Source organism: Lactuca virosa, chromosome 7 (genome assembly GCF_052849685.1).
Source record: "Lactuca virosa cultivar CGN04683 chromosome 7, Lactuca_virosa_CGN04683_v6, whole genome shotgun sequence".
Lineage (NCBI taxonomy): Eukaryota > Viridiplantae > Streptophyta > Magnoliopsida > Asterales > Asteraceae > Lactuca > Lactuca virosa.
In genome coordinates this window covers 100,953,865-100,965,384 of record NC_136432.1, presented here as the reverse complement: position 1 = coordinate 100,965,384, position 11,520 = coordinate 100,953,865, and the positions used below count along the sequence as shown (strand labels likewise).

The window sequence follows — 11,520 nt, the reverse complement described above, 5'->3', positions numbered from 1 at the left end:
AACATCCTGCCGACTTCTAAACCCCGTAACTTTCGCATGCGAGCTCCGTTTTCGACATTCTTTATATCCACGCGTAGGTAAAAACAAGATCTACAACTTTCATTTAGACTCCGTCGGCTAATTCTCGACCGATCTTAAATTTAGAAGTAGGAGGAGATTAGACTGTTAAATGACCGCGAAGAATTCGTAACTCCTTCATACGAACTCTGTTTTCGTCTGTATTTTTATCGTTGAGTTCCTATTAATGAGATCTTCAACTCTCATTTAGGTTGCGTAGGCCAAAAACTGCTCGAACTAAAATTCGAGTTTCGGGTCGTGCACTGCTATGCCAAATCTTAGAAAATTCATAACTTCCTCATACGAAGTCAGATTTGGGCGTTCTTTTTTTATATGTTCTCGGTTTAACATATACTACAACTTTTGTTTATATCACTAAGGCTAAAAAGTCATCTATCGTAAATTCACTATTTACGTCTCCCGGTGTCGTGCCGGTTTTGCCGCGAAACTTCGACGGGCCATAACTTTTTCGTTATAACTCGGATTTCGGCGTTCTTTATATGTACGGAACCCTTGTAACATATACTACAACTTGGTTAAGATTAATCCTTCTAAATAATCTTCCATCAAAAACTCATTTTTGATGCTCATCATCTCTAAATTGACTAGCCCGGATCTGCGGGCGTTACACTTGATATTGAAGTTGATGACCTCCCCATCAAATTCCATAGACAATGTACCATTATAGACATAAATTTTTGTTTTTGCTGTTTTTTAAAAATGGTCTACCTAATAGTATGGAACTTGAGGTTTAATTGTCGTCTCCCATATCAAGCACATAAAAATCGGCGGGAAATACAAGTTCATTGCCTTGCATTAATACGTCCTCCAATACACCTTTTGGGTGTACTAAAGATCGATCGGAAAGTTGAATTACAACTCCTATTTTGTCAAAGGTCCAACTCCCATTGTTTTATAGCTTGAATAAGGTAGAACATTAATTGATGCTCCAAGATCAAGCATTGCACATGGAACAAAAAGGTTACCCATTTTACAAGGAACCATGAATACAGCCGGATCCTTGCATTTCTTTGGTAGCCGTTTTTGTAACACGGCTGAAACGTTTTCCCCAACTTTTATAGTTTGATTTCCTTTAAGCTTTTTCTTAGACGTGCAAAGTTCCTTAAGGAACTTAGCATATCTAGGAATTTATGTAATAGCATCTAAAAGGGGAATGTTGATTTCAATCTTCCGGAACATGGCAATGATCTCATCATCTTCTCATTCTCTTTTTGTACTTGTTAATGTTGAAGGAAATGGTGCTGGAGTTACTTTCACTTCGGTATATATTGGCTTTTTTGCCGTTGAAGTATTTTTCCTTTCCTCTTCTTTGACAGCTTCTTCTACCTCAATCTCTGTTTCTTCCTCTTCTTCATCCAGATGCCTTGGGCCTTCATAGCATTTTCCTCCTCTCAAATTAAGGGCACATGCATTATGTTTCGGGTTCTTCTGGGTTTGGGATGGTAGCTTGCCTTGTGATTCCATTCTACTCACGGATTGAGCAAGTTGTGACACTTGTTGCTCCAAGCTTTTTATGCTAGCCTTGGTTTCTTGTTGGAAAATTTGAGTGCTAGTGGCAAGGCTTTTAACAATATCCTCCAATGACATACTCGATGAACCCGCTTGTGGAGGTGGTTGTTGTGGTGGCATAGGCTGGAAATTTTGAGGCTGAAAGGGCGGCCTTTGTTGATGTTGAGGAAATGGTGGTCTTTGTTGATAACCTCCATGTTGATTTCCTCCCCAACCTTGATTATTATTACATCTCTGATCACCCTGTGGCTGCTCATATCCTCTCTGATTTGACTCGGAATACCCTCCCAAGGCATTTGCTTCTTCATAATCCTCATCTTGAAGTTGAGGGCACATGTCAGTTGGATGCCCCACTTGAGTGCATATACCGCAAGGGCGGGGTATGGGCTGCACACCTTTGTCTTTAGCTAACATCATAACCACTTTTGTAAGGTCGGACAATTGAGCTTCAATTTGAGGAGTTTGGACTTTTTTTACACCTCGGGGTGCATCCGTGTACCATTCTTCATCATGACTTGAATGCTTAGAATCTTTAGCCATGTTCTTAATTAAGTTGCAGATTTCGGTTGGAGTCTTTTCGGGTAAAGACCCACCACTTGAGGCATTAAGAAGCCTTCTCTCCACTGGAGTCATGCCTTCAATGAAATATTGGAGGAGCTGATATTCGGTAATTCCATGTTTAGGACAACGGGCACAAAGTTTCTTGAATCTTTCCCAATATGTGTGGAAAGCCTCTCTCTTACGCTGCTTGATTCCAATGATTTCCCTCCGTAGGGTTGAAGCTTTCATCTCGGGAAAGTATTTATCCAAAAACAATTGTGCAAGATCTACCCAAGTAGTAACTGCCCCGGTGGGAGGTCATAGATCCAGTCTTTTGCTGCATCTTGCACCGCAAAGGGGAATGCCCTGAGCTTGATTTGATCCTCTGTAACATTGTGTGGCTTCATTCCCACACATACGACATCGAATTCAGTTAGAAACTTGTGAGGATCTTCGTTTTCCAAACCTCTAAAGGTAGGGAGTAAGTGGATGAGTCCAGATTTTAGTTCAAGATTGGTGGTTGTCAGATATGTGATGCAAAGAGGTTGTTGTGTAACCTCCTGCCTCGCCCATTGGCGAAGGGTTTGTTCGGGTGGTGGGTTTGGAGGTGGATTCCCTCAATGGTTATGTCCCATTGTGTGAGTAGTTGTTGAAGTTTCTGTGGGTGTAGTGTTTGGGATGTTATGAGTAGGTGAAGAGGGTGGGGTGATACTTTTGGGTGAGGATGGTTGTGGTGAGAGTGAGAGAGTTTCTGTTTCGGATGCGGATACACTTGAGAGGGGTATATCCTCCCAAATGTTAATGACTGGAGGGGTGGATGATAAAGAAGTCACGGAACCCGGTCGCCTCTTACGAAGCTTGGCTTGCTTCCGTAACCTCTTTGCAGTCTTCTCTATCTCCGAGTCGATTGGCAGTGGTGTACCTGTAAGGGAAGATCTAGGCATAAACAATTAGTAACACCGTGTCCCCCGCAACGACGCTAATTTGTTACGCGTGTCAAACCCAACAAATAAAGGGGTACGATATACTCTAAAAGAACACTACTATATTGCACTAAAAGGTAGTACAAGGCAAGTAGGGTCGATTCACAGAGACACGGGACAATCAGTCTATACCTCTGTGCGCAAGTTATTTTGGTCACCAACAGTAAAGAGGGGCGTTTTGAATGCAATGATTAGAACAACCAATTAAAGACAAAAGTAATTGACTAAATAAGTGAATTAAATTCAGAAATTGTAAGGACTCCAACTCTATATATGACAACTTAGCAATGTGATTCCAAAATGACATGATACTTGTTCAATTCTATCTAAGTTGGTACTTGAAAGTGTTAACAAGCTCTAACACTTCCCATTCACCACATTAATTAACCAAAACAAGCTCTTTGATTAACCCTAACCTTACTAACCTAATCTAAACAAGCTCTTGGAATTAGATTAAAAGATTGCATTAAGCTTTATGTGAATGTTCCCAACAACACCCAATACTCCTAACAAGCTCGGGAGTGTAAGAATGTGTGAATAAGATTTACACTAAATTCATTCAATGGAAATCAGTTTAGTGCTTGTTACTTAGTCCAATTCACAAAACAATTACGTGTTTTGCAAAATAGATAACTTGAATGACCTAACCCTAATTCAAATGGCCAATAAGAATCACAATTAGAATCAAACATTTGATTAAAGCAAAATCAAATTCACTAGATAGAAATTAAAAGCAAACATCAAGTCATATGATTGAAATCACAACCAAGAAGTCAAACATGAAGTTGGAGAAACAAGGGTTCTAGTCACACATGGCTAGAACAAGATCACAAGTTAAAAAGATGGAAATAATGTGCAATTACAACTTACAAATAAGAGAAATAATGTTTCCAGATGATAAATGATCAAATCCTTGCAAAAACCTTCAAAAGCCTCTCACCAAGAATGCTCTGATATCATGTGTCCCCCCCCCCCCCCAAAAAAAAATGACCCAATTCCCGTCATATGAAAAATAGGAAAAACTGCCAAAAATTGGTTTTAGGGTCGAACACAGCCCGTGTCAAAATAGAGCAAATCAACACGGGTCGTGTTGAGTGAGAAATGGCCTTCAATCCTCGATTTTCATTCCAAAGTACAATGTTGAATGTTGCTAAGTTGGGCCAACACGACCCGTGTCAAAATGGGCTAAACTGACACGGGTCGTGTTCAGTGTACTCAACAACTCCTTTTAAGGTCAAACACGACCCGTGTTCCTTTTACAGTGTAAATCCAACACGACCCGTGTACCCCTCTGACTCCGAATCCAAACTTGATTTTTTCCAACTTTTTCATTCTTCGCCCGATCATCCCGAAATCTTCACCAATGCTTCCCGGAACCTCCCAAAGCGCGTTCCAACCTCCGGTTTACCTGAAAAGATCATGAAAGTGTGCAAATAAGGTTGTTATAGAAACTAACATGAATATGATGAAATGCAAGAAAAATGAAGAACAATTATGCTAAATAGATGCATAAAAGGGGACTAAAAGGAGTGCAAAAAGGTGCACAAAATGCACCTAACAATAAGTGTTTTATTTATATTCAAAAGTTTTGAGACCATATTGGGTTAGGTTATTCTTGTGTTTCACTTCGCATGTTTTACTTCCCGAATAATAAGATTATTCAAACATCCACAATCAATCATACTTTTGGAAGTAAGTAGTGAACTAAGACTGTCATGAATCCGACTATAGATTGGATAAGTGCTTAGACATAGCAAATGTTTGTTGCAGTGTTCATGAGTAATCCTGAAATAAGAATTTGAGTATTGGATAAACCCACGCTCAAGAATTACTTCATGGATTTTATCACAAGTAATTTTGAGACGATAATATCTTATATTCTTGAAATGGAGACATATGAGTCGTTGTCTACGAGTCAGTTGTGCATTGATAATACGTAAACGCATCAGTAACTTGATGTTATAAAACGTATTGTTGTGTGTGATTTGATGAGTAAATAGTACAAGCATATGAGTTAAATTTTATCCGTTCATTTTACCTTAAATGGGATAAAAGTGATATATGAGTAGACCTGGCAATTTCATACACGACACGATTAACACGACACGAACACGATACGAGTTTTCCGTGTATGTGTTTTATAAATTCGTGTTTCGTGTTTATTTATGTCTGACACGTATTTTAAATTCGTGTTTCGTGTCTTACACGTGTCAAACACGAATTTACCTGTTTAGACACGTATAAGACACGATACAAATTCGTGTTGACACGTGTAAGACACGAAACACGAATTTTGTATTTATAATATATTATGGACCAATTTTGTAAAAGTCAATGACTAGTTTATAGCCATAGCTTAAAAAAGCCATTAAAAACGTGTCTATTCGTGTTTTCGTGTAACACAGCTAAAAAACGTGTCTATTCGTGTCGTGTCATGTGTCACACGATTTTTTACGTGTTGTGTTCGTGTTTGATACCCGAAACACTTTTTATAATTCATGTTGTGTTCGTGTTTAGCAAATTCGTGTCGTGTAAATTCGTGTCTGACACGAATACACGACACGCAGACACGGATTGTCAGGTCTATATCTGAGGGCCCCTCGATGATTTAGTGATAACACCCTAAGCGCTTGGCCAAGCCTAGACTGATTTGATTTGTTCAATTAGTCAGTCGTCATAAATCGGAAATCGGGAAACAACTCTTGGACAGAGATTGATTATAATACATGTCTCGTTTCCATACTATATCTTGTAGAATGGAGGAATATTGGATCCCTTATCTAAGGACACGTCGATGATAAGATCAAAGTTCGACAGCGGCTTTTGGGAGCTACGATTGCTAGTCAAATTTTGAAGTCATGCTTGCAATAATAGTTATTAGACTTATCCAAGTGGGAGACTGTTGGATTAGGTGTCTAAGCACATAACTATAATTGGTATGTACTTGATTTGATAGTAGCATGGTCCTTTTGGGTTGCCTTCACACTGGCAACTAGACAGGATGACTATTGGAGAGAGAGACTGATTTTATTATTAAGAATAATAAATTGGTGCATAAATATGATTTATTAATTTATTTTAAGAATAATATATTAATTAGAAATCACATTATTAATAAATGTTTAATCAGAAATTAATTTGGAATTAATTTTGGGATTAAAGGAATAGACAGAAAGTGTAGGGGTTGTTTTGTAAATATTTGATAGTTTAGGTTTTGGGCCATTGGATCATCCTTGTTAGGGAGGGCCGAAAATCCCTAGAATGATCTAAAGATTTTCGTCCAAGCCCTAAGGAAGGGGTCCATGGACTTGCTTAGGCCCTAAGCTAAGGAATTAGGGTTTCCACCTTAAATCCCTAGCTAGCCTCAAGTATAAATAAAGCCCTTGGCTCTTGAATTTGACCACCCCCTTGGGAAAACCCTAGAAGAGTCGATTTTTGGAGCTAGTCACTCTCTATCCTCTCTCTCATAATCATCATCTTGCCCTAGTGTGTTTGTGAGCCATTAGAGGTACTACACTTGTGGTACTTGTTCTCAAGAGCAAAGGATCTTCAAGAATTGGTTGTTATTACTATATAGCAACAAATGTATGAGATCTAATCTTTGTTGATTTCGATTATTAGATGCATATTAGGGTTTTCTATTTGTGTTCAATAGTTGTATGTCTAATAGAGAAAACATAGATCCAAACTAGGGTTGCATGCACACTTAGGATTGTTTGTATAAAACCCATCACCTTTAACAAACATTCATTGCTCCTTGTTCACCACTTCTCCTACGTGCATCCCATTAGGGGGGGGGGGGGGGAGGGAGTCATTCCCTCTCAACCCACCGCCACGTCAGTTTTTTCATCTTCTCTCTTTTTCATCTTTTTCAACCCGCAACATATGGAAACCCTATCTTTTCCAATCCACTTGCCACATCTTTATTTTTTATTTAATTATGTTAAAAAATAAAATAAAACTTAACATTTTTTCTAAAATCATATTAAAAATATCAGTTAATTAAAATAAATATTACTTAATGAATTATAAAACAAATATAAATTATTTAAAATATTTGAAGTGTAACTATTTTAATAAAATCTATAAACTATAGGGACTAAAATGAAATTTATATATGAACTATATAATGCTTTACCCTAAACCTATTTCGTGAAATATGCCGCATCCATCTATCTTCTCTCCGTAACCATCTCTACCCACTATAACTCTCTTTTTGCTTTCCCCATCATAAAAAAAACAAAGAATTTTGTCAAAGAAGAATAGAAAGAGAGAAAGGAAACGGCTTCACCAACCCGTTGAAAGCCCGGTTTCTTCCAACCCGTTGTTCCCACCGGCCGACGGTACCACATCTCGGTGGTACCGCCGGTACCCACCACCCAAACCGCCACGACTTCTTCCTCCCTTAGACTAATATCTCGAGAGTCTCACATATATATTGTCCAAAACCTTTAGGGTCAAGGTTATACACGAGAGTTACTACCACTAAGGAAGGAGGGATTCATTCCCTCCCAACCCACTAAACCCACTGACACGTCACTTTTTCTCTTTTATTTTTCTTTATCTTTCCCAACCCATAACACACGAAAATCCTATCTTTCTCAACTCACTCAATTAAAAAAAATACAAAACAACTAAGGTACAAGTTTTAAAACATATGGTACAAGAGAAAATGAGAGAGAGAAAGTAGAGAGAGATGATGAAGTGGGTTAGTGAAACCAATTAAACAACCCGTTGAAGTGGGGATTGGTACCGTCGGTAACTCTATTGCTAATTAAGATTTTACCTTGATTGTTTTGTATTTTTTTTAATTGAATGGGTTGAGTGGGTTCAAAAAGATAGGGTTTCCGTGTGTTGTGGGTTGGGAAAGATAATGAAAAATAAAAGAGAAAAAGTGATGCGGCAGTGGGTTCAGTGGATTGGGAGGGAATGACTCCCTCCTCCCTAAGAAAAGTAGCAGTTATCTAAAATTCTTTAAACAAAATCATAAAACACATTCACTAGATAAGTTATTACACAAAAAATAAGCTACATTCACTCAAGTATTTGTTACACAAACGTAAATAGCATACATATATTCCATATGCATATAAGAACTCATGTGATTCAACCCAATGATATATATATATATATATATATATATATATATATATATATATATATATATATATATATATGGTGCTTTTTCTTTCATAAAATATGTGAGTAAATTATAAATTTTATATATATCCTATATAATATATATTCTGAATATGGTTAAAAAACCAAGTGCACCACACCCAATTGGTCTTTGATATCACCATACAAAGGATAACATTCTTAAATATTGTTTAACTTGAAGCTTTCTCCTAGACTCTTACCGGATGTCCTCCATACGTTCGGGTCCATTTTTCAAGATGCTTAATTGAATGACTTGTTCCACTGCAAATGAAAATGGATAGCGTCTAGGTACATGCATACATGCATGTGTAATTTCTTATTGCATTATTCTGATCTAATTTTACTAAGCTGTTTTGTTTATTATTATTAGGGTAAATTACATAAACGTGATTGTCTTTTTATAAAAATTTGATATAAACACTAGGTTATTTTTTGTTAAAATATAGTGATAATTTTTTAGTTTTTGTAATTTCAACCATTTGACCGGTCTATCCAGTTACCCGCATGACATATTATTTAGTTACCCGCTAACATGACATGTTGGCACTTAGCCATTTATGTCATTTGTATATGTTGTTGAAAAAGTCAATCATAAATCATTTATGTCATTTGTAATAATTTAAAACTGCCAACACCTAATACAGCTACACTAGAAGCTTTTTGATCACAAATAATCAATTAAATACATAAAGTAGATAAACTTAAGAAAGATGTTCTTGAATCATGATACAACAATCTATATGACAACATCAATTACATTACAAACTCCAATAAAAGAACCTTGTTATTTTTTGCATTTAAGATCAAATACGAAAAGCATCCGTTTGGAATCTTTCATCATACAAACTCCAATGACCATATCTTTCACCCTGAAAAGCTGACCTTGGAATATAGAAATTAGGCTTCTTAACAGTCTTCAATTTGGTCAAATTCGAAGTAGAATTTGCAATATCTCGGCTAGTTACATTGACACATCCTGATAGATCAATATACTCAAGGTTTTGACACCCTTTAGAAATCAAAGCAAGGCCTTTAGCTGTTAGCTTGGAGAATTGAAGTTCAAGGTGAAGTAATTGAGGCATTAGGGTTCCAATTGCAGCAGCTTCTGAATCACCATCTTGAGGGCAGGCGTTTAGATAGTCACTGGGTACGATTCCTAAGTGTCGTGAAGGGTCCAAATCATTCATGAAGTTACGTTTTAGGATTTTGAGATTGGTGCATTTTCTTCCCAGTGTGAGTAGAGATTTGTGAGAGATTTCATAGCAAAAGCTTATGTTGAGTTCTTGAAGTTTTGGGCACTCGGATGCTATTTTTACCATGGATTCATCTGTAACATTTGGGCAGCTCTTGATCGATAGTACTTCAAGGTTAGGGCACCTATTGAACATAAGCAACTGAATAAAACAAATATACATGAAAGATTTTGTTAATACCTAATTGATCGAAGATCGATTTCAGGCATGTTTAGGTTTAGGGCAGATTATGAGGAAAAATTGCTCGACACCTTGACGATGATAAAGATATGAAACAATCACAGGAAAACCCTAGCTTGAACAAATTAAGGAGGAAAGCATGATTGAGAAAGCATGTATGAATACCTTTGAGCAACGAGAGAAAGTGAGCGATCGGAACAGTGTCTAACCCTGATTTTAGTAAGGCCTCCATCGCTCCAATTCACAACAGATCGGAGCATATTATCGATTTTTCTCTCGAATTGAGGAGTCCACCAGCGAAACGATTCACGTGGGCGCGATTCGAAAGATGATTCGAAAGAAGATTCGAGGTCGAAGACGGAGTGAAGAGAAGGATCCTTGGAAGCCTGAAGCCATGACTTGCAGACAAGCATGATGCCTCGCCATCGATCCTCGACAGTGAGGCGGGTAAGGATGTTGAGGAGGCACTCGTGAGTCAAATCGGCCCAGCCGGAGTAGAGTTCTGACTCGTCGGCTTCTTCTTCTCGACGGTGGTTGTTGTCGGCCATTGGAGGTTGATAACTTGATAAACGACAATTCGATGGTTTTTTTTTTTTTGTTAATTTTGTAAATCGTGGTTCCAACGAATCCAGACACGTGTCGGTATACAGTTACTTTCGTTTCATTTTTTTTTTCTCTTTTCAAATGGTCAAAAAGTCTCCTTCTTGCACATTAAGATATATTTTAAGTACTTTATTATTATATTGTGGTTCCAAGGACTCGAATGCATAAAAAAACTTTTATATATCAAGGTATATTTTAGGTATTTAGCATTTAAATAAGAAAATTATGTACTCTTTAATTTGTTTTTTTAGTATTTAAATTGGTTGAGATTATATCAAGGTTTTTGACAAATCGTTAATTCACTTTTTTGATGAATGATTACGATTGAAGGTAGTGTTGGTCAACATCTTTGTGGACTGTTTCGGGACTCTTCCTGGGTGATCAAAATTTTCAAGATGATCGGAGGAAAAGTGTAGGCGCAAAAGGACCGATGTCTTTGTTCAGATTAGCCAACGGGAGCATCAAAATGTTATAACTCATCGGATCTTTAGAAGGTGGCTCAACTATTGTATGTTACAAACTTCCCACCATTAATGGGAACTTCATTCGAGATTAGATGTTGTGTTGATGTTTTTATATCGAATAAATGATCAAAGTTTGGAAAAGCTTTTGGTTTAGCTGATGTTTTTGTATCGAACAAATTATCAAAGTTTAGAAAAGTTTTTTGGTTTATTTATATTTGGTAATGCAGACAACTTGGAGGATCTCACGAATAAAATTTGTTCTCTATAGATTGGTAATTACAAAGTATATGTATCAATGTCATGGGTTGAAATGACAAGCATATGGTGAAGAGCTTTGGAAGGTCGGGGATGAAAACGTGTGGATTCCTATTTAATCTGATCTTCTATTATTCAAACGTATATATACATGATTACATCACAATAGGGGCCAAAGGGACAAACATATATCACAATACAACAATATATTATAATAACAATAAACCTACTAACATCGCCCTTGGAACAAGAGGAGGATCTTGAACATTCAAGCTGAATCTGAAATCAAGAAATAACGGAGAAGGGAGACTCTTCGTAAATATGTCAGCAAATTGTGATGAGGAAGGAACATGAAGAACACGAACATGTCCGGTAGCAACCTGGTCTCGAACAAAATGAAAATCAGTCTCTATGTGTTTGGTTCATTAATGTTAAACCAGATTGGAGGACATGTATACAACACTCACATTATCACAATAAACAATAGTAGCTCGA

General features: G+C 37.2%; 1 protein-coding gene across 1 annotated transcript; it reads right to left on the bottom strand.

Annotated features, from left to right (window-relative positions):
- Window positions 1–8,927: 8,927 nt before the first annotated feature.
- On the bottom strand, window positions 8,928–10,293 carry SKIP1 (SKP1 interacting partner 1). The gene is made up of 2 exons (XM_079061694.1): window positions 9,869–10,293; window positions 8,928–9,647 (listed from the first exon to the last, which is right to left on the bottom strand). Exons 1-2 carry the CDS (start codon window positions 10,249–10,251, stop codon window positions 9,074–9,076), a joined length of 957 nt encoding a protein of 318 aa, XP_078917820.1. The 5' UTR covers window positions 10,252–10,293; the 3' UTR covers window positions 8,928–9,073.
- Window positions 10,294–11,520: the final 1,227 nt, after the last annotated feature.

Excerpts from the sequence above, each read along its gene's own strand:
- SKIP1 (XM_079061694.1), bottom strand. The coding sequence starts at position 10,251 with ATGGCCGACAACAACCACCGTCGAGAAGAAGAAGCCGACGAGTCAGAA. Across the intron at positions 9,648-9,868 it reads CTTTCTCTCGTTGCTCAAAG|GTGCCCTAACCTTGAAGTAC; the intron begins GTATTCATACAT and ends TATGTTCAATAG.